This window comes from Mercenaria mercenaria, chromosome 19, assembly GCF_021730395.1.
Source record: "Mercenaria mercenaria strain notata chromosome 19, MADL_Memer_1, whole genome shotgun sequence".
Classification (NCBI taxonomy): Eukaryota; Metazoa; Mollusca; class Bivalvia; order Venerida; family Veneridae; genus Mercenaria; species Mercenaria mercenaria.
The window spans coordinates 32,820,611-32,845,925 of record NC_069379.1 but is presented as its reverse complement, the minus strand read 5'-3'; the positions used below and the strand labels follow the sequence as shown (position 1 = coordinate 32,845,925).

General features: G+C 33.0%; 1 protein-coding gene across 1 annotated transcript; it reads left to right on the top strand.

The window, feature by feature from the left end:
• The first annotated feature begins 9,183 nt into the window (after positions 1-9,183).
• On the top strand, positions 9,184-22,060 carry LOC128551182 (uncharacterized). The gene is made up of 6 exons (XM_053531745.1): positions 9,184-9,310; positions 13,288-13,430; positions 14,498-14,633; positions 17,415-17,513; positions 18,444-18,555; positions 20,878-22,060. The coding sequence occupies exons 1-6, from the start codon at positions 9,253-9,255 to the stop codon at positions 21,239-21,241; spliced, it is 912 nt and encodes a 303-aa protein (XP_053387720.1). The 5' UTR covers positions 9,184-9,252; the 3' UTR covers positions 21,242-22,060.
• Positions 22,061-25,315: the final 3,255 nt, after the last annotated feature.

The following is a 25,315-nucleotide window of genomic DNA, read 5'->3' as shown; positions in this document are numbered from 1 at the left end:
ACAGGAAAATAAAAATACTAAACTTTGTGATAGTTACATGTGACTTCACCATGTTCAGAGTATAATTGACAATACTGATAATTAGTTATTTGATTGAACCAACATTAAATTATGGCCGAAAATCGAAATCTTAATATAATAATAAAAAAGAAATTTGTTCGATATTGTTATGTATAATTATGTCATTTGCCCCTTAGGCAATTTTTTGTTTATTGACCTAGTTTTAAGAAATCATACAAATTTTAATCCAGAATATTCTGTTGTGTTCTGAAATAATACTGATAAACAGGGTATGACAGCTATTTTTATAACAGATTGTCTTTTACTTTTCCAGACTTTTTTTTATTCTCATTGAAACATGAAAATTCTGGAAGCTACTATGAAACAATAGTGAGATCTTTTTAGGATAAAGACGGAACCTACAATATAAAACTAAGATTACAGATATTGGTGAAATTTCCTGTATCTCTTAATAACAAAACATTACCAGTTTGGATAATTGATATTTTGAAGTATTATTTGAAGGATTAATTACAATTTGTGGATTAAAAAATCATCTTTGAAGAATTATAATTTTTATGTATTTGTATTGTTACTTGATTTCATGAACAAAATTTTGTAATTGTTAATAGTTGCTGGTTTGTTTTTCTGTTACTTTTCTATACAATAACAAGAAATTGTCACCCATTGACGTAACAATATTCTTTTCCAACCTGGCCTGGTTTTCCAATTCATTCATCCCAGGGAAGAAATTATATGCTGATTAAAGACACTGATAATTTTGAACATGATTTTACGTAACTATCTTGTAGTCATCCCATTGCATTTTTCACTTTCAAACCCGTAACCACCGGTTGCCAGTTGAAACGGGAAGATGGCGAAATTCATCCAGAATGGTATTACCGACGAATACATATATACTAGTATAATAGGTTTAAATGTCCGTTTTCTTTTCTGGCCAGGAGAAAATTGATTTCAAATAAATACCACAATGGACACTGAAATTTAAAGAACTAATGAACTCAATATCCTTCATTTTATTTAAAAAATGTTGCTTTTCTTTTAAAACGTATAATGCCATTATTTAAAATGTTATTCGTATTATATGAGTGCAGATAAAATACGGTAGCTCTCTTATATGCGTTTTTTAGCCTTAACCACACATGCACCTATAAAATAACGTCTAATAACATACCTATATGACCCGTAAATCTAAGCAGAAAAGCCTCTATCGTGTCGACGAAAGTAAATATGTAACATGATGTACTATGTATTATTGATTATTAAACGTATAATACTTAGATATAACTTACCGCAAATGCATTTTGTTTTAATCGCTACACTTTAATTTTTTCATATCAAACCTCACGTCATATACTCGCATTGATCTATTGATAAAACAATACAGTTCGCGTGTATATATTCACAAGGCTCACAAAAGTCTCACTTATTTAGACCTTTGTCAACTAGACCGAAATGCCAAAACACGCGGGATTTTCAACTGAAACTGTCAATAAATTCAAGATCAATACCAACCTTGTGAATGTGAACTACGTTAACTGTATTATAACTGTCTGAATTAAACTATAACTTTTTCAATGTCCACCACACAGAAAGTTAGAGCGGTTACCAATTTAAATTCTCAAACCGTCCCCATTGGCAAAAGTTCCCTGTAAATGTTTGTTTAAGTATTTATATATATTATCTATCTGCATTCAACCTGCTATATATACACCCATATTTGACCTATATATACACCCATATTTGACTTAAGTTACACCAAAGCTGATCCTTAATATGTGAAATATGTATCTTTCCCTGGACCAATAATATTCTTGATTAGGACGTTATATCTGTTTGATCTTGGCATCCAGTGCAATTATTGTCACAATAATAATTGATATAAAAATAGTTATGATTTGTCCGATTTTCAAATCAGATCAAATAGTGCCACCATCATAATTTTGATTTTGTCCAATTTTCAAATTAAAACAATTTGTGTTGCAATAATAATTATGATATTCAGTTTTCTTAACAGATCAATTACTGATGTTATCATATCGCCCTGAAAGTTGCACAAACAAACGGTAGATGCAATCAAGTGATGAAGTATCCGAAAATGATGGACAGGATTGGTGTTGTAATGCTAGAGTGATCGTCCCTGAACTAAGAGTTATCATAGAATTATTTAAAATGTTTGTACATGTATAATCTCGGAATTTACACATATGGCCGAGAATGATTAAAACAACAGTGCTATTGCCATTGAGTAATAAACGAAAATGATTTATTACATTTGTGTTCTGGCCATTGAATAATAAGCGAGCCACAGATACGGCTACTATGGTGCCTGATTTCTAAAATATTCGTGTAGGCGTTAGCGCAAACATGCCTACATGCCATATATGTTTGAGGTATGAGACGCCACCTGTGTATTGCAACTGACCTTCAAAAGGTCAGTTGGATTGCTTCCTCACATGAATAATTCGACACACTAAGCGAAGTTTTGTGCCAGCATCAGTAAGAGGCAAGTTATTCTAAAAAACCTACCTAAACCATTCCGCCATGTAGCTAGACAGGGGACGAATATATCATGGATAAGGTTCATGTATGTACTTTTTGCCTTTACTTTGCTATACGGAATGCAGAGGGGAAGAAACATACTATTATCGGTATGTTTGCATATAGAAACCAAGACAAAACAGATTATCAATTTCGATGTGATGGAGAAATACATATCCTATCTCGCAATCACACATTTAATATATACAATTGAGATACTTGAGAGAATTTATTACTTGTTAAAGTGTATCCAAATATATCGCATTTCTACATATATTTATTGAATTGAACATATTGAAACGGACGCAACTAATTAAAAGTGATAACATAAAACTACAAAAGATATTTTTGATTAAACGCCTGTTTCTATACAATTACATATTCAATAGCGATGTGTGTTTCATTTATCAAGCTTTGAAAATACAAATGATGAAATCTAAATACTCACAAAATATAAAAGGTAAGGGTAGACTACTTGGAAGCACAGAGCACTAAAACACAGCCCCAGAGCAACACATTTGCAAAGTAGGCCCACAACAAAAAGAAGCTGTAATGGAAAAATATTTCAGACGGGTTGCTTCAAACATCCAACAAGTACATACTAATTAATGCTAAATATAGAAGAGAAGGAGGGGAAGGCAATTGTAAGGGGAAAATGGGGCCGGGGTTTTGCAGGGGGTGGGAAGGAACGGAAGGTGAAAGTTGAACAAGGACGCATAAGCAAAGGGAATGCCATGTTCCTTAAAAACAATCATACAACAACGTAAACCGCAAATGCGCAAACAATCACGTACCAAATATAAGCACAAAACCACACCCAAATAAATAACATAGAAAACCAAACACGCAACACGTAAGAAAACAGTAGGGCACCGTATTAGACTCACAAGCATACAAACGCACCCACACAAGTAGGAAAAAAAAAACAGATCGTGCACCATCTTAGGGTTCCGGCAGCAAAAACAAAGGGGAGTGACCAAGAAGTTACATAAAGGGGGAGGGGATGCAAAATATAGCGTAATTGCAAGAGGAAAGGAGATGGGAGGAAACAAGAAAACATACACAACAGACACTACAAGACACACAAAAAGCCAGTTGAAAATAGGGACACCGCCTTGGAACGGTCAGTAACATATATAAAGGAAACTGGGGATTTTAAACGCGTTTGGGGCATGTCAAACTCGCACCTACCCTATTCCCAACAGGTTAGGAAAGACAATGCTAATAAATTGCCAACAACAAGCAAGACTACATACGCAACACAAAGTACGAGATGGACAGTTAAAAAAAATGCCAACAACAAACAAGACTACTCTCCTAATATAAAAACTAGAGACCGTAAACAAAATTAAAATGGGATACCGCCGTGGAACGGTCAGTAACTTATATAAAGAAAGCTGGGGGTTTAAACGCGTTTAGGGCATGCCAACCTTGCAGTAATCCTAGTTTCAACAAGTTAAAAAACACAATGTAAACTAGAAATTGCTTTTGTAAAAAAAGCACATGTCTCCCCCAATGCAAAGTCCTATAGGCAAGAAGTCAATAGGGGTCAGGAGCGAAAGTCAAAGAGACACTGATGGTTGGCTGCAATAGGGATTATCTACTTGGCATGTCCAGTCATCCCGTTAAATTGCAACACTCTTGGCCTAGTGGTTCTCAAGTCACTGTTCAGGCTCCTGTGACCTTGACCTTTGATCAAGTGATCTCAAAATAATTAGGGGTCATCTACTCTGCATGTCCAATCATCCTATTAAGTTACAACATTCTAGGTCAAGTGGTTCTCAAGTTATTTTCCAGAAATTATTTTTACATGACCAGGCCCCTGTGACCTTGACCTTTAATAGACTGACCCCAAAATCAATAGGGGTCATCGACTCTGCATGTTCAATTATCCTATGAAGTTTCAACATTCTGGATCAAGAGGTTCTGAAGTTATTGATCGGAAATGGTTATCAATGTTCAGGCCCCTGTGACCTTGACCTTTAACGGAGTGACCCCAAAAACAATAGGGGTCATTAATTTTATTCTGCATGAACAATCATCCTATGAAGTTTCAACATTCTGGTCGAGAGGTTCTCAAGTTACTGACCGCAAATGGTTTTCCATGTTCAGGCTCTTGTGACCTTGACCTTTAACAGAGTGACCCCAAAATCGATAGCGGTCATCTACTCTGCATGTTCAATCATCCTATGAAGTTTCAACATTGTGGATCAAGAGGTTCTCAAGTTATTGATCGGAAATGGTTATCAATGTTCAGGCCCCTGTGACCTTGACCTTTAACGGAGTGACCCTAAGAACAATAGAGGTCATTTATTCTGCATGAACAATTATCCTATGAAGTTTCAACATTCTGGGTCGAGTGGTTCTCAAGTTACTGACCGGAAATAGTTATCAATGTTCAGGCCCGTGACCTTGACCTTTAACGGAGTGACTCCAAAATCAATAAGGGTCATCTACTTTGCATGTACAATCATCCTATGAAGTTTCAACATTCTGGCTCAAGTTATACTCAAGTTATTGATCGGAAATGGTTTTCAATGTTCAGGCCCCTGTGACCTTGACCTTTGACAGAGTGACCCCAAAAACAATAGAAGTCATCTACTCTTGATGGCCAATCATGCTCTGAAGTTTCAACATACTGGGTCAAGTGGTTCTCTAGTTATTGATCGGAAATGGTTTTCAATGTTCAGGCCCCTGTGACCTTGACCTTTGACAAAGTGACTCCAAAATCAATAGGGATCATCTACTTTTCATGACCAATCATCCTATTAAGTTTCAACATTCTGGGTCAAGTGGTTCTCTAGTTATTGATCGGAAATGGTTTTCAATGTTCAGGCCCCTGTGACCTTGACCTTTGACGGAGTGACCCCAAAATCAATAGGGGTCATTTACTCTTCATGATCAATCATCCTATTAAGTTTTAACATTCTGAGTCAAGTGCTTCTTTAGTTATTGATCGGAAATGGTTTTCAATGTTCAGGCCCCTGTGACCTTGACCTTTGACAGAGTGACCCCAAAAACAATAGGGGTCGTCTACTCTAGCAGTCCTACAATCCTATGAAGTTTGAAGGTTCTAGGTCAAATGGTTCTCCAGTTATTGCTCGGAAATAAAGTGTGACGTACGGACGGACGGACGGGCGGACGGACGGGCAAAAACAATATGTCTCCCCAAGAAGTAGGGGGGCGGGGGCGGGAGACATAATAAGATCCCCACTGAAAAAAGGTTCTAACATTAGTTCAAAAATAACAAATAAAGTAAAACATTCAAGTAAAGTAAATCGACGGTATAATTACACCAATGTACTCAATAACTTGTCTGACTTTTAAGGGCACGGCTAAGACAACTGTAAGACAAAAATCAACTCCCTCCGTCCGTTGTATGTAGGATTTAGGAGAAAAGCATCATGCAGTCTTACACTTTTTAAGTCATAACACACAATCAAATAGGAAAGCGTAGCAATTAACTGTAAATGGGTCAATCACTAAACATACACCGTGCTTCACGATTTTTGCATCGTATCCTCGTTTGATAAGCTTTTAAACCCATTTTACAGATATTTGCTTAAAATACGGGCTATGTTTAAATTTATGAATTTTATAAACTAAATCTCCATAGTATTCCGGGTGTGTAAGTCCAAGTTTTAAAGGTGTTTTAGGTTTGTATTATATTTTCTAAGAGTTCCGACGATCTGTAGTAAAATTTACTAAAAGCTTTCCGTAGCTTATGATAACGGTAACCCTGTTGTAACAATTTCTTGGTTATATGAAGATTTCTGTAATTAAAATTATCTATATTTGAGCAAGCTCTTGCAAACGAATAAGTTGTGAAATATAGACACCGTATGATGTTACTTGAGGGACATCTCCATCAAGATGGGGGAAGTTGACAATTTCAAAATTAAAATCGTCCCTTTATCATATATTTTCGTTTCGAGATTATTATTCACAATTGTTAAATCTAAGCTCAAAAATGACGCTTCTAAATCTAAAGCATTAGCCTTGTTAAGCAGTAACTCTTTTGGGTAAATATATTTCACCATTTCTGAAAAATATTGGTTGTCTATATTTTAAATGTTATAAACATACCTTGAGGTTTCATTTAAAAATTTAAATAATTTCAAATTGCGTCTCAGTGGACAAACTAAGCATGAAGTCCCGTTCATAACAGTATAAGAATAAATCAGTAATGAGTGGGGCGTAGTTGGTTCCCATCAGGATACCAATTACTTGTCTGAACGTTTTATTGCCATATTAGATAAATATGTTATCTAGTAGAAACCTTAGAGCTTCACACACATGGGGCCGTATTCATAAAGCATCTTAAGTTTAAGATTTCAACTTAAGTTTAAGTAAAAACTTAAGTTCTAGTCATAAAACAGCTAAAACTTAAGATACGTAAGAAATGACTTAAGTCAGAAAATAAAATAGCGTGGTGAGTACGATTAAAGTGTTGTTTTCAGATAAAAGCACTTTAAACATAATTGTGCATGTTGTATCTGTCTGAAAATAATGTTGTTTTTTTTAATGTTTTCGTCCGCAATAGAAAACAAGAATTACTTATTAAGTTGTTTTATGAATAACAAATATTCTTAAGTAAAATAAATTTCTAACCTAAGTAATACTTAAGTAAATAATCAATTTCTTATACTTATACTTAAGATGCTTTATGAATACGGCCCCTGGTCACAACTCCATACGTTGCATCTCTTAAATGCACTTTTAGAAATGAATGCTCTAGTTTCATTGCAAGCCAGATAATTAAGGTTTTCTCTGGCAAATGTTTTCTCAATTAAAGCTACTACATGTAGTTTGTCTTTGAAAAGATTATGTGGTAAATTAGTGTAAAGAGTATAAAATTAAAAACTAATTAATAATTAAAACTAACACCTGTTGTTATTGCAATTAAAACAGATATATTTTTTTTTAAAAACGATGCCATGAAGTCGCTACAATACAGTTTCATAGGATTTTGCATGTATGTAACAAGTGATTCACTTTCGTGTAATGCTAATGGCAGTTCATTTAATAATTTTGGACCAAGAGTACAGAAACTTCTATCATTGAATGATTTGCACTTGTTGTACATAACCACATTTAGAATTTTCAGACGATCTCAAACCTTGACTACCTGGAACAAACTTTGTAGGGAGTTGTGTTAAATACATAGGTGCTCTGCCAATGTGACAGCTATACATAAGACAAAGTATCTTAAACTCAATACATGCTTTCATCGGCAACCAATATAATTAAATCTGTATAAAGATCCTTTGGAAGCTTCCTTTGGAAGCAAAGAATGCAACCAAGAAGAATAATAGCAGACTCGGTTTGAGTCTGTTCATGAGAGATAATGAAATGTGCAACACCTCTCACGCCCCCTAGCACCGGCTTAAGCAGAACTCTATTACACATATGTTGAATGGACTCCATGATCCCAAAGGACCAGAAAATATAACAACACTGAATCCAAGTACGGGGAGACTTTTTACAGCGGCCAGACAGCACTTAAAGATTGCTGTTGTGATAGTTAATAAAATCTGTAAAAAGATCCTTTGGAAGCAAAGAATTCAACCAAGAAGAATAATAGTAGACTCGGTTTGATTGAGTCTGTTCATGAGAGGTAATGAAATGTGCAACACCTCTCACGCCCCCTAGCACCGGCTTAATAAGCGGAACTCAATTACACATATGTTGAATGGACTCCATGATCAAACAGTCAAACAGTGCTTGTTTGGAACTGTCAAATTCCCTCCTGTTAAGGACAAGTTACGTGTACATGTTTTCAATACGTTGCTTCTTACGCACCTCACCGTTATCTACACCATTCAATAGGACCTTACAGAGACAAAACTAAATCTTCAGTGGCTGCTTTGGTTAATTATTTTCGGATGTTCTTAATTCGTAGGTAATTCAACATAGCTGTTCGACGTAAGCGATTTATATTATCTTTAAACTTAAGTTCAATGTTTCATCAAGAAATGCACCAGAATATCTTATTGTTCTTTCTAATTTCATATCATCATCAGCAATGTTAATCGAATTTGTAAAACATTTGTTCAATTGAAGTTTGCTAACAGTCATAATAAATTCAGTTTTTGAAGTGTTAGATTTAGATTTATTTCTGTGTACAATGTACATATTCATGGCAGTATAGATAACAACATACAGATAACGTGCTCATTTTCCGTGGTAGATTATATATCTATCAACGTCAAAGAACAACCTTTAGCTGTCATATACGTTACATCCTTGGTCTACTTGCATATATATACTGTACTATCAAACGAGAGCATAACATGAATAACTGCATTGAAATAAAATAAAGTAGTTATCCACGTTTTGCGCGGATGTAAAATATGACATGCGGATAATCATTTTAAATCATTGTATCCGCTGACAATTAAAACAATTTATTATGTCTTGACCATATGCTTTATATCTCGTCTTGAGCTTGGGATCAGAAAGTACCACAAAGAAGAATAAAAATTACTCAGCCATATAGTTTTCTAGTTTTAGTTGATTGTAAACAACATGACTATATTAAGCCATACTGTCATAAATCAAGGAAGCAATCGCGTTATTACTCATATAAAACAATATGATTTCATAGAATATAAATTTGATTACTAATAGGCATTCATATATCTAATACCTTTTAACTTCCTTACTGAACCATGGGAATTACATTTCAAGATGGAAAAATGGATCTGTTTATTCCTATGTTTATTGCTTCCTATTTATGGCACGGCATGTAAGTAAACTAAATATTTACGTAATTGAATATTATTCATATATTATATCCTTTACTTCTTATTCAATTATATACTTGTTTTATACTTGTTTTTTGTGTTTCCTATTTAATTCATGCATATGTCTAGATGTCAATAATGTGCAGAACTTAATATTTTCATTTCGGAAAAGCTACGTTATTCTAATGTTTCTTTTCCTACTGGATATGTGATATTCATTAAAATGTATGTTATATAGGAAAGCGTACTTATAAATATCTATATTTTTCATGTATGTTGTCACTTAAATGTTACTTAAGAACGCTCCAAGAACGCTCTTTAATTTTTTATGTTTAATGCATCATTTTTATTGATTTTGCTATAAAGCAGATCTGTGTAATATTAAAATAGTTTAATAGTTTAAATATTTTATGCATAACAGAGTATTTTTCATATATCTTGAAGTTGCTCTTGTTTTCTTAATAGCAAAGTTATCGATTCAAAAGCAATTATATACACCATTATTATTATTTTTCTGGTAAAACTCGACAAAGCCTCGCTACGGCGTAAGCATTAACTTATGAGCAGGATATTCTCATATGCACCTTCAACTTGTCTTATAGTCTTAACCATGTTTCTAGTTAAAAAGTAAAAAAAAAAAGAAACATCTATCTATTTATAATTTTTAACTAACATCTTGATGAGTTTGTTCTATCACATTTAAACCTATACGTTTTCGGAAAGTTTTTGGAATATAAAACGAAAATCATCATAGTTCTTATGACGCCTAAAAATACTCAAAAACTTATCATCCGTTTTTAAACAAAGCTTTCTGCAATACTCCCTACCCAAGAGAATCATGTCACATACTTGCAATTTCATTCGATTATTTTGTGCCTTTTTGTACGGGCGGTGAGGAGGGTGTAAAGAATGCTGTTTAACGTTTTGGTATCGTGGGATACCTTACTAATAAGAGGTAAGTGCGCTGAAAATAGAAAAGAGATTGACTCTAAGAGGCCTTTTTCTTTTTGTAGTTGTAAGCTATTTGGTAACACAACAAGTTTTATGTAATCACTATATGATTAGATGATCAGTTTTGTGTAATCTCTATATGATTATATGATTACTTGTATTATACATATATGATTACATTTGTGTCATCTTTATGTTATAAGATGATTAGTATTTTGTAATTTCTACATGATAACATGATTGTTTTTTTGTAATCTCTGTATGATTAGATTATTAGTTTTTGTAATCTCTATATGATTACGTAATAAGTTTTGCGTCATCCCGTTATGATTTATAACTTTTTTTTATTTTGACAGAGTCGATCAAATCATTCGAGTAGACTAGATCTACCCATATATGGAATTTTTTGGATACTATCATAAAAACCTAAAACAATAACCAAGAGAAATTTTATATTTCATTTAATATATGCATATCTCTCCTTGTTTGATATGAAAACATTAATAAATTGTTATATGTTAGTACATTAAAATTATTATTGTGTTAACTAGTACTTTAAATATCCTTTTATAAGTTGTGTCCATTTACACCTTTATGTTGTGTTTTGTTTACCATACTTATACTAAATATACTGTGCTAAGTTATTTTGTTCTTTGTTGTTTGTTCTTTTTTGTAGTTGTTGTTGTTTTTAACATTAACAGATCTATGTATGATTCATTATAATGCTATGTTTATCTACCACATTCATACTAGAATTATTATTATGCTAATTAATATATATTAGAATCATTATATTCTATGTTTGATAGATCTAATCACACTTATACATGAATTATTACCATGCTATATCTATTTAGAGTGTAAATGCTTCAATAATTATTATGCTATATTAGTCTTTAGACCTCTGCATTTATGCTAAAAGTCATTACTAACAACATAAATGCTATAAACAACATGTTAAAAACACATGGCTTACAACAACCCACATAAATATATATGGCATAATATTACTTTAGTATTTATGCTGCAAGTTGTTTTAATTTCAATTATTTGTATATAAAGTTTAAGCACCGAGGGCACACAGATACTGACCTATTATATATTTAATATGTACAAACAGTTTGCACTGGTATTGCTCTTATTTTTCGTTTCGTTTAAGAGCTGTTACATTTACAGACAAGCACTCTAGAACTACTCAGTACTGTACTCCCATAGAATATGCTCTTTAAACTACTAAGAGCATATTGAATAATATGGCACTGTACTTGACAACCAACTATGCTGCACAGCGTATCACCTTACATTATTAATGGCAATTTTCACAAATAAATCGGATGTCCATGAAAATGCACATAGCCGAAGTACAAATCTGCACCATTGGTTACCAACTTATTTAAATCATATGTACCATATTGTAAATATGTTAGTTAAACATTTTTATCATAAAAGTCTAAAATACTCACAACTTAGCCACTAGTCATCCATGACTCTTGTCTCAGCAGTACACTTTAAATCCATTTCAAGAATAAGAATACATTACAACTGTACACTATTCACTACTACATAGAATATGCTGCACTTACGAAGAATATTACTTCCACTTTTTTTGTTGCAATTTTCTTTTTAAAAAACCATATTACTGTACTCTTAAAAAGCCTATATCATTAAATTCTTCCTAAAGAACGTAGTAAGATCATTCTAGCCGTTTATCTCTTTAATTCCCCACGTGTAATCCCGTTATGAATAAATGGTTATCCCGTTACGAATAAACGGTCAAGAAAGCACATGTGTTTACTTCAATACACTCGCTTCTCTGAATGACATAATCTGACCTATTTTTAACCTTGTAATGATGTTTGAATATCTATAAATAGTTTCCTCAATTAGAACAATGTCAATGTGTTGCCCTCATATTTGCGTGACTATATGTAATGTTTTTTGTGAAATCTTGGATTTATCTCATGTTTTTGTATGTATACAAACTGAGAATTTATTTAATAAAACTTGAAACTTGAAACTTGATTACTTGATTACTTGTGTAGAATATCTATATGATTAGATGATCAGTTTTATCAAATATCTGCTAGTATACGATTACACTGTAAGTTTTTCATATCTCTATTTGATTACATTTTAGTTGTGTATAATATTTTTATGCTTAGATAATTAGTTTCATTTATTAATCTCTATATTAGTAGATAATAAGTTTTGTGTAATATCTATATTATTAGATGATTAGTTGTGTATTAACATCAATATGATAAGGTAATTAGTTTTATGTAAAATCTATAATTTTTTTATGGCATTGCTTAGATGATTAGTTTTGTGTAATCTCTATATGACTACATATACTACTATATGTTTTGTCTTCTCTATATCATTAGTTGGGAAAGATTTTTGTGTCATCTTTACGAATAGATTTTTGGGTTTGTGTAATATCTATATAAATAGATTGTACAAATTCTTTATGTTAGGATGATAAGTTTTGTGTAATTTCTATATGATTTGACAATTAGTTTTGTGTAATCTCTATATGATTACATGAATAGATCTTTTTAATCTCTATTCGACTAAACATTGGCTTTGAGTAGTATCTATATAATTAGTTTTGTGCAATCTTTGTATAATTAGGTGAAAAGTTGTTTTTTTATTTTTCTATACGATAGCATAAATGGTTTTGAAAAATATGTATATGGTTAGATAATTAGTTTCGTGTAATCATAGGATTAGATGATTAGTTTTGTGTAATCTTTATATTACTAGATGAAAAGTTTATATAATAACTATATGGTTAAATGATCAGACTTGTGTAGTCTCTATATAATTACGTGATTAGTTTTGTATAACCCTTATAAGGTCAGATGAGGCATTCTGCTTTATCTGTTTAATAATTAAAACCCCTTTCAAAATGTATAGGCTTATATAATTACGGAATTAATGATATCAATCTCTACTTTACTCATATCTTACATCATTGCTTGTTCTAGTATCTGGTATTATAACATGAAATTTATTTTTCTTTCTCCAGCTTCCCAACTATTTGGTCATATGGGCTGTTTTGACGAAAACTCATTTCCTGAAAGAAATAACATTTACTATTTATTCACAATGACTGGTACTTCGTGTATGGAAATATGTCGTTCTGTAAGCTTGAGATATGCAGCGACAAAGGTAAAATTAATTTTGTTTAAATGCAAAAAAGCATGATAATTGTTGTTCTCAAATGTACATTTTTATTCAAAGAACAGTAAAACTCACATTTCACCAAAGCTGAAGGCAACCAAGTTATTTTTATTCTAATTTATATCATATGTTATGTTTAATAAATGGACAAAGTTTGAAAGAAATATCTTCATTATTTTTCAAGAAATATTAGTTTATATGTCGAAAGCCAGATCGGGCAAAGTTACCAGCCTGGTCATATTAGAATGGAATGATATATAGGAGAACCATGCTATCACATATCTCAACAATACAAATCGATAATGTGCCGCGTGCATAATTCACTCAGGCTCCCCCAGGCTCCCCCATCGTGAAATCAATTCGCAAGCGTATAACTTCATTAAAACATTCTACTGTATTTCATTTCATAAGTAACATATTGTCAAGTATATTGTTTGCAGGACAATACGGTTGCAATTTGAATAAGACATTCAAGCTATATAAATTGAATAGATTGTCTCAGTGTCATCTCAGTGTTGTTATATTTTCTGGTCTTTCGGGATCATTGATTTCAACTCATTTAGATTTGAAGATTGAATACTACTTAAGCGGGTGCTAGGGGGCGTGGGCAGTGTTGCATTTTCCATTACTGCTCATGAACAGACTCAATCAAACCGAGTCTGCAATTTTCACTGTTTGCATTGTTCTCGGTGCTTCCGAGGGATCTACTTTTCAGATTATATTTACTTCACAACAGCGGGTGTTAAGTGCTGTGTGGCGGCCGTAAAAAGTCGCCCCGACTTCATCTCAGTGTTGTTATATTTTTTCGTCCTTCGGGATCATTGATTTCAACTCATTTAGATTTGAAGATTGAATACTGCTTAAGCCGGTGCTAGGGGGCGTGGGCAGTGTTGCATTTTCCATTACTGCTCATGAACAGACTCAATCAAACCGAGTCTGCAATTTTCACTGTTTGCATTGTTCTCGGTGCTTCCGAGGGATCTACTTTTCAGATTATATTTACATGCCATAACATGATAATATGTTCTAATGACGAAAATTGTCTTCTACCTTAGGGACACCGCTGTTTCTGTTCTAAAAGTATCAGTATCTCCCCCTACACTGGATCATTCAAATGCAACTATACATGTCCTGGTAATAAGACAGAAATATGTGGGGGAGAAACGTCACTTTCAATTTATGATACATGGGGTAAGTATATAGATGATATTAGGCTCCTGTCTTATAAATTTAAACTTACATGGTAAAGTGTGGAAAATATAAAAGCGGAAGCTTTAAAAACAGTAAGCTGATATCCTACCTTCTGACTTAAAATCATATTTTAATTATAGTTTACCACCAATGAGGTATGTGTGTTACATTTCAAAATTAATACGTCCTCCAATTTTAACACACAACCTGCATTGAAATACATTTTTAGCTCTTAAACATCCCGAGTATTTTAAAATAAAAGCAAAAAAAAAAAAAAGAAGAAAAACAAGAGGGCCAAGATGGCCCTAGGTCGCTCACCTGAGAAACACACCATAACACACCATAACAGTGTAAACATGTTTGACCTAGTGATTTCATGGAAAAAATATTCTGACCAATTATCATTAAAATTGGAGCGAAAATCTGAGAATAAACAAGTATTTTCTTTGGTTTTACCTAGTGACCTACTATATGAACTAAGAGGACCCATTTGAAACTCGGCCTAGACTTCATTTAGGTTATCATTCTGACTTAATTTCATGAAGATCAATTGAAAAATACAGCCTCTATCACATACACTAGGTTTTCCTTTGATTTGACCTAGTGACCTACTTTTTGATCCCAGATTACCCATATTCAAACTTGACCTAGATTTTATAAAGGCATTTATTTTGACCAAAATTCATGAAGATTAATTGAAAAATAAATATTCTATCGCATACACAATGTGTTTCTTTGATTTGACCTAATGACCTAATTTTTCACCCCATATAACCCATTTTCAAACTCGACCTAGATTTTATCAAAGTTATCATTCTGACCAAATTTCATGAAGATCAGTTGAAAAGTACAGCCTTTACCGCATACACAATCTAAATGTTGACAGACGACAGACCACAGATGCCAGACGACGGACGCCGGACATCGAACGAACAGAAAAATTCATAAAACAAGCAAAAACAAAACAAATAAAAAACAAACAAACAAACAAAAACAAAACAAAGGCTAATATTGTGTTTTGTATCCCAGCTCTTTACAGCTGAAAATGAACACGGTCCCACGTAACTAATAAAATCTCATAAAATATTTTAAACAAAATGGCGCCGTTTTGGAAAAAACAAAAAAGAGGTCCAGTTAAAGTTTTTTAATCACTGATTCAATAAAGCAAAAATCTATTTTACCCTTAGATTTTGCCCTGTATTTCGCATCAAGGTAGGGTAAGAATTACATCTTTACATACATAACACTATCCACAATTCTAGCAAATTTTAACTACTTGTGTTTTAATTGTTCACGAAAACTTTAATAAGATCATTGACATGAATTATTTATATGCTCTCGGATTAATCGTTTAATATGAGGTGAATAACCATTTGGTTAAGAACTGACAAATGTTATAATTGACCTATATACTATCATTGATAGTCTCTCAAGATAAAGATAAATGCCACTTTTCAGTTAAAAAAGATTCGCACCTTGATCTGTTTTCCACTTTTTAAAGAGGTTTTTGTGATGCAGCATCAGGTACAATTCCTTTACGTTGTCTTTATGAACTTTCAAACAAATTGAAATAAACAATAATAGACTATTGCCTTTTGATGCATTTTTAATCAGGGGAATTTGCTATCGACGAGAAGGAATTGGGTTGCATCCCATACACCTTGCAATCTGCAACATATTTTTGTATCTTATTTGGTTTTTAGAAATAGTTTTTATGCAAACATAATTCAGACGCATTTCTTTTTTTAATTGCAATTTTTTTCCCGCCCCTGCTTAATTGCTTAATTAACAGTTACGCATGATTTCTTTTATAAAACATTTATTTCATTCTTTCTTGTTATTGAATGTATTGGTCCTTGCAGAACATTTATGTACAAACCAATTAGAGATGCTAAAGTTAAGAAAAATACAATCGAAAGCGGAGCTTGCTTCAGAAATAAAATGTTTTCTATTTTATTCGTTTGTTTCTGCACAGCGGCAATGAAATTTAGTGAAAGTCTATTTAAAACGAGTGCTTTCGATCAACGAATAACGAAAAAACAAAACAAAAAAATAAACAAATGTTCAAACATGTAATTATTAAATACTTTCCATCATTTAATTCGTTTGTTTACTCCACAGCGGCAATGTAATTCGGTGAATTTATTTCCAAAATGAGTGTTTTCGATCAACGAATAACAAGAAAAACATTAAATCTTCAAACGTGTAATAAAGATAAGTTTCTAAGCAAAAATATAAACATTGGCTACAATATTTAATGCTTTTTTCATTGGTTTTGAAACCCTGCCATGGATGCAGAATTATTTCATTTCACGAAGCAAGGCAACTTGCAAATGAGAGACAGTTCGTTTACCTTTGATTCCATCTATGCCTTACATTTTGACACATAATGTCATCTTCAACGACCAAACGCAGGAAAGTCGCCATTGACATACTTACTATTCAAAATATTCAAAGAGACGTTATATCTTCAATGTCTAAATCATAGCTTTTGCACTTTGTACTATCACAAGGAGCGACACTATATCCAGTGTTATTGACATCATGTATATACATAACTTATTTGGGGGAAATACCTGTAACAGAGTGTTTGTATCAGCACCGTTTATAGTGTTGCGTACCTCAGAAATTCTTTTCGTAATCGGAAATTGCAATGAGTAAACAAATTACATTTTGGGTAAACTATCAAGTACAAGGCAAACCCGAAAGTAGTCAGTACAATTAATGTCATTGTTTTAATAATTATTTGATAATACTTATAAACATGTGTATTTACTGCAGCTGTACAGACAACAATTCGATCTACGACCACAAACAGTTCCATGAAAATAACATCTGAAATTGCAAGTATGTCTACTGAACAGGTTGATCACGATACAGGTAAAAGGATAAATATCCAGTAGGAAACAATAATAAACCATTGTTACATTATGTTTCAAGTGAATGTCAAATATACCAGAACTAGTTTTGATGTAAAACATGTTAATTTATCTCCTTGTATATTTTTAATTATTTATAATTAGAAAACGAATACATACTACATGTGTATTTTAAAGCAAGTTTCATGTAGTATCCTAATATAGCAAACGTACATTGTAAATGCATCCTTCTTTACTAAATATCAAGGTAAAGTAAGATCAATAACGCTTTTTTTTCAAATACAAAACGTGTTGAAACAATTTAATTTTTCGATCACTATACCGCCTTGGTATCGCTTTTAGTACTACTGTTCTACTGTATAAATAAGTTTCTTCTGTAACCCTATTTAATTTGTATGTAGCATTGCTACGTACCATTGAGACCATATTCATGTCTCCCACATATCATGGAGGAGAGGTGGCTTCCTAACAGGAAGAAGTGAACGCAAAATCGGTGAGGGGCAAGTGATTCAAAGTCAGCAAACTTAATAACTCGGCGACTGAGCACCCCTAACATCCCTTGAGGATAGTGTGGCATTTTTGTGATGAAATTTGTAAACAAAATGACAGAATATAAAAAAGGTGAAATCTTTTTGAAAAGCGACTGCTGAAAGAAGAACAATCTCTGTTACCTACTTTCATGCGTCAAAGTATGGGAAAAATATGTAGAAATATCAGAAAATTAAAGGAAACAGATACAAGGCTGTTAGATGCAGGCCTGTGTTATCCTGTATAGCGGGTTCATAGACTTCTTTTCCTTCTTTTGGCCAGAATAAGGATTGAGAGACGGTATTTACTCATCAATATCCCTTGTATGCAGGGGAGTTAGTGTAAGTTTCTAACTATTATATTGGTAGGGGCTTTCTGAGATCAATATTATTCTAAATTTTAGGAAGAAGAACCGATGACCTCGTTTCCGTTCACATCTCAGTTCCAGTTTTGATCACGGTTGCTGTTGCCATAAGTGTTGCCATAAATGTAGTCATCATCTTCCGTCTTAGGCGGTAAGACATTTCAAAATAAGTATCATTAGTATAACTAACGGTATGATAGCTTATCTGGGTGAAGGAAACATACAAATGTAACTTGCACTGTTCAGCCGCGACATAATGAGAAATATCGCTGAGATATGGTTAACATCAGTCACAATGTGAGTGTATAGCTTTGCCGATCTACTTGTACAGTGTGTACCAATTACTATTTGTTCTCGTAAAACGGATGAAAAATTGTTGCTGCGCTGTATTCGTTATAGTTTTTCTTCTTGATTGAGATAAAGTTACTTAACAGGAACGTCATAACGTAATGCCGCAAATAATGAAATGAAATGGAATTTTATGTCGTATGCGTCTTTTTAACGTCACAGAACGTCTGATGTAATTTTGTCCTCGAGCATCTGTTTCCTGCGCTGTTGTAAAATGCGTATTTAAACTTATCTAAGCGTTCGTTAAAAATATAAAGTCTCTATTTTCTTGTGAGAAATATTCTATATTCACCCATTTGTGTCTTAAGGGTTATTTTTGCATCACTACTTCGAGTGTTTTAATTTGTTTTATTATTATGACAGTATTACTATGTGCAATATGACTTTCTATATTTAGTGTTTGATAGAGAGTTGAGTGAAAAGACGCTACCGTCATATGACACAATTTCCAAGGTTATAACTCCGACCCCATTTTCCACAATTTGTACAAAAATGCTACCGTTCCAACAGTGATAGTGCTAAAGTATGTCCTTAATAGTTCCTAGTTGTTAAATCAAAATAAGTGATTCCATTTATATTTTGCCGATGGTTCTTTAAAAAACAAACAGAAACAAATTGGCAATGTGTGCCTTGGCTGAACTTCTAAGTTCAATTTGGGGAACATTTGGTTAGAAATTAAACAAAAGTCAAGTGGCCTTCATTGATGAACAAGCCCTATACTTTGAAAAAACTAACAAGTGATAGAGAAGAAATAACGTCTGTATACGTCCCTAATGAAATGGTAGAAGTACGCTGGACATACTGGTAAACAAACTCACTTCAAAATTAAAGGAATCACTCTGATCTTTTAAAAACAATAAATGTCAATAGATTCTGAAACAATCAAGAACATGATTATTGGCCCATCATACAAAGTTGTAACAGTAACCTTTTCACAAAAGATATGCAGAGACCGTGATTAACAGTGGTTATACAAAAAAAACAAATAGTTGTAATTGAGTGTAAGATGGTTTTATATCTTACCGGTAAGGATATCGAGTTTGCATTAATATCGAAATGTATTTTGAAATAGAATACACATGTATTATTTGTACATTATTGCATATGTTACTAAAAATAGTAACACATTTGCAGTAGGATTTAAACGTATATAAGCAGCGTGAAGCCGATATTCGCGTTCATGTTAGCTGGTGTGCCTGATGTCGATATCAGGCACACTTCTGGGTGTGCCAAAATCCATACTAGGCACACTTCTGGCTGTTTAAAACATCAAGATTTTATACTTCTAGTGGCAGAAATTGTATACAAACTAACACTAATTTTAAAAAGAATACATAATTTCGCTAGCTTCTTCTTCTATGGTGGTTGAATAAGGCTGACACAAGAAACTTCGGCACTAAGATGCATGAATTTAAAACAAATGTTTGAAAGGAAAGGACGTCAGCGTGATCAGAAAACGTTGACGTTCCCGCGAATTGGTAAACATTCCAACACGCTGTGCAAAATGAAATTATTACTTTAATAGTATAGTGGAACATATGCAATAAAAAGTTATTACACAGGGCTGGTATGCCTTAAGGCGATATTGGCATACTAGACCGATATTAGCCCTCGGGCCAATACCTCTTTTAGTATGTCAATAGCACCTTTAGGCACACCCGCCCTGTGTAATTATCTCAAAGTAATGAAAAAACGAATAGTACAATATTGTTTCTAACCTTTTATAACTTCCAATGTATGTTATTATGTCAAAGTGCCATTACAAGACTCACATTTGTGTGTCCTAACATCACATAGCTTCTATGGACACATTGTTCTGTTATCTTAGCTTAAGTTACTTTTGGTTCTTGCCAGTTTCCTATCTTTTGTCAGCCTCCGTCTCTTGTGTTTTACGATGTTTTAAGTGATTCAATCGTATATCTTCACCAATCCAAATACCCCATCCGACTTTTTGTTTCTAATTTTCGGTTACCTTCGCTGCATAATAACATCTGGTATCTCTTTACATGTAGGACATGTACAATAAGACTGCCTGCACAGTCTTTCACATTTTAAAACATGTCATTTAATAGACTTTTGAATAATATATTTATTTCTTCACGTAAATCGTACTTATACTTTTCAGAAAGAGAAGAAAACGGAGAAACTCGTATAGGAACCGCCCACGTACTACAGTGGGTAATTCTGATGATTATTTAAACGCATCCTTGCCGACTAACCTTCAACATCATGATAATTCATACGCGTCCATACCAAACACTCATTCCGACCACAGAGTTACCATTGTTGACAACAACTATTTAAACGAGTCCTTGCAGAGTAACTTTTTGCATCCTGTTGCAGCAAATACTGACAGCAATTATGCAAGCGACTCGTCACACAGTGTTTGCATTGTCTCTTCTGAAGAACATGAGTATGTAGACATCAGTTACGAAGAATTACTCAGTCAACGTAAAGATAACCATTGCTACAGTCAACTGAAAACATAAAGAACAAAAATTATCCATGTTTACAAATTTTTGCACACAAAACTTAAGAATTGTTTAAACTGTCATAATATCCAGAATTATAAACGTTTTCAACACGAAGCTGAACTATCATTAAGAGCATTAATGTTAATATCTGTAGAAACAATAACTGTATTCATTTACAATAGAAATCAAACTTGCTCCTACTTAAATTCTATACAGACTCTGTACTGTAATTGCAAGTTCTATTTACAAAAAATTCTAATCTTTGTCTCATTTTATGTTATACATAACACATATCTAGATCTAATATTATTTTTGAATGCTTTCAGTTGTCTATCCTTTATAATGATTGTTTTCTGTAGTATATACCTGATATATGATGAAATGCATAAAATATTTTCTAAATGTATCCAAAATATCTATATTTTCTAAAGATTTGTTTACACTTTTGAAGTACTTATTTGCTATATGATAAAATGTATTAGACCTTTTACAAATATTTTCTTAATTTCCAAATGTTCTGATGATTGTTTTCTATTCTGATGTACATACACTTTGCTTTCTAGTTTGAAGCACAAACTTGATACCCGATACATTGATAACATACGTTGTCCCTTTTTAAATAACTGATAAAATGTATAAGCTATTTTCTAAATGCCTCCAAAATGTTTATGTTTTCTAATGATTGTTTTCTCTTTTTTTGTTGTTGTATCTACTTTATACAACATAAAATGTATGAAAACTTTCCTGTATGCCTATATAATATTTATACTTGCTAATGATTGTTATATTTTTTGAAGTACATACGTGGTTGTAAAATACATTGAATCTTTTTAATGTTTTAAAATGTCTTTATGATGAAATGTGTGAGGTCTTTTCTGAATGCCTCCAAAGTGTCTATATTTTCTAAAATATATTTCTGGTGTACTTATCTAATATCTGATACAATACATTTAGAGCAAAATAACCCAGGAATTACTGTAGAGGTCCATAACGATGATTTGGAAGAATATGTAAAACCTTCTGTACTATACAAATGACATAATTTTTGTAAGCGAGGATATCACCTAATATCGTTCCAATCAATACTGAGTGAGTTTTCAAATTGCTGCAAATCATGGAAATAAATTTGAAATTAATATGCGTAAATAAAGGGTAATGACAAACAAACCTGAAAAATATATGTCGTAAACCTCTAACAATTGTCAAAGAGTACAAATAATTAGGGGTGATATTTTCGTCCTCTAGTAGCTTTCTTAGTACAAGACAATCGAATGCCTCTCAAGCAACAAAGCATGTGCATTTTACATAATTTAGATTTGCCTATTGACCTTCAAATTAAGCTTTTTGACAAAACGATATTGCCTATTTTAAAGTTAAATTTTGGAGTTTTGGGTTAAGCAGTACAAAAGAGTGTGAAGAACACGACATGAAAGAAAATGTTTCAGACTCGGTTTGATTGATAATAAAATCTGTAAAAAATGCATTCAAGAAGAATAATAGTAGACGCGGTTTGACTATGGGTGTTCGTGAGAGGTAATGCAATATGCAACACCTCTCACGACCCATAGCACCGGCTTAAGCGGATCTATATTAAACATATGTTGAATATATTGAATTGACTCCATGATCCCAAAGAGGGTTGTTCATGGATGTGAAATGCAAGCTACCGTCCATGCCCTCTAGCAGAACTCAACATTTACACATGTTATAAGTACAAGAATATAAATGAAAATGAAATAATGGCTTTGCCTTAAACGGGGAAAAAATGGACAGAACTAAACAAACTAGCGTTTAGAGATCATGTAGTAATTGCATTGCGCTTTTCCACATTCGAACCCGTAACCACCGGTTTTCAGTTGAAACTGGAAGGTGGTGAAATTCATCCAGAATGATGTTACCAACGAATACATATAGGTTTAAGTGTCCGTTTTCTTGTCTGGCCAGGAGAAAATTGTTTCAAAAAAATACCACAATGGACACTGAAATTTAAAGAACTACTGAATTCAAATATCCTTCACTTTATTTTATTATTTGTTTAAAAAGTTAAGTTGTTTTTTTTTAAACGTACAATGCCATTATTTAACACGATAGTCGAATTTATAAGAGTGTAGCTAAAATACGGTAGCATCTACATAATGCTTTTTGGCCTTAACCTGACACGCACCTATAAAATAACGTCTAATTACATACCTATATGGCCCGTAAATCTAAGTAGACAAACCTCTGTCGTGTCGTATTTTAGTTGTAGCCGGAAATATTCTAATAGTTAAGTACAAAAGTAAATATGTAACATGATATACTAAATATTATTGATTATTGAACGTGAAATAACTTACACTTATGCATTTTACTTTAGTCGTTATACTTTAATTTTTTATATCAGACCAACGTCATATACTCACAGCATTGATCTATTGATAAATCAATACAGTTCCACGTGTACATATTCACAAGGCTCACAAAAGTTTGTTTATTTGTTTTGTTCGGTTTAACGTCGCATCGACACAATTATAGGTCATATAGCGACTTCCAAGCTTTGATGGTGGAGGAAGACACAAGGTGCCCCTCCGTGTATTATTACAACACGAGCGGGCACCTGGGTAGAACCACCGACCTTTCGTAAGTCAGCTGGATGGCTCTTCACATGAAGACTTCAACGCCCCGAATGAGGCTCGAACCCACATCGATGAGGGGCGCATATCCTCCGACTTAAAATCTGTGCCAAAACTGAACCTTAATATAGATATGTATCATTCCCTGGACCACTAGTATCCTATATTCTTTATTAGGACGTTATCTCTATTTGATCTTCGCGTCTAGAGCAATTAGTGTAACAAAAATAATTAATAATATAAAAATAGTTACGATTTGTCCGATTTTCAAAAGATTGGGTAATGGTATATTTCTCGGAAGCACAGAAATCAGATCAAATAGTGCCACGACAATAATTTTGATTTGTCCGATTTTCCAATTTAAAGCAGTTTGTGTAACAATACTAATTATGATATGTCACATTTCCAAACTGATGTTATTATATCGCCCTGAAAGTTGCAGAAACTAATGGCAGATACAATAAAGTGATGAAGTGTCCGAAAACGATGGACATGATTGGTGTTGCAATGCTAGAGTAATTGTCTCTGAACTCAGATTTACCATAGAATTATTTAAATTGTTTGTACAATCTCGGAATTGTCACGTATGACCTAGAATGATTAAAACAACAGTGCTATGGCCATTGAGTAATAAGCTAAAATGATTTAATACATTTGTGTTCAGGCCATTGAATAATGAGCGAGCCACAGAAACGGCTACTGTGATGGCTGATTTCTGAAATATACGTCTTGGCGTTTCGGCGCTTTTAGAGCGCAAACATGCCTACATGCCAGACATGTTTCAGGTACGAGCGGCCACCTGTGTAAATGAATGGAACCTTTAAAAGGTCAGCTGGATTGCTTCCACACATGAATAATTCGAACCCTAAGCGAGGTCTTGTGCCCACATCAGTTAGGTGAAAGTTATTCGAAGTTATCTACTTAAACCACCCCGTCATGTAGTTAAATATAGGGCGAATATGGCATGGATATTTTAATTGCATGTACCTTTTTTGCCTATACATTGCTTACGGAATGTAGAGAGGGAAAAATACTATTATCTGTATGTTTGCATACAAAGACCAAAACAAAATAGATTATCAATTTAGATGTGATGGAGAAATATGTATCCTATCTCACAATCACACAATGAATATATACAATTGAGATACTTTAGAGAATTTATTACCCATTTAAACATCATTGAGTATCAAAATGTTACATATTTGTACATAAATTTATTGAATGGAAAATATTAAAGCGGAAGCAGCTAATTAGAAATAATAAACTGAAACTGATACTGAAACTGAAACGGATATATTTGATTAAACGTCTGTTTCTATACAATGAAATATTCAATGTATGTTTAATATATCAAGCCTTGAAAATTTAAATGATGAGATGTGAAACTCACCAAAAATTGAAACTAACACCTGTTGTTATTGCAATTAAAACAATTATCAGTTTTTTTTAAAACGATGCCATAAAATCTCTATAA

Bases quoted from the DNA above. Each gene is read 5' to 3' on its own strand.
- LOC128551182 (XM_053531745.1), top strand. From the start codon at position 9,253: ATGGAAAAATGGATCTGTTTATTCCTATGTTTATTGCTTCCTATTTAT. The intron at 13,431-14,497 runs GTAAAATTAATT...CTTCTACCTTAG, and splicing joins TGAGATATGCAGCGACAAAG to GGACACCGCTGTTTCTGTTC. The intron at 17,514-18,443 runs GTAAAAGGATAA...TCTAAATTTTAG, and splicing joins ACAGGTTGATCACGATACAG to GAAGAAGAACCGATGACCTC.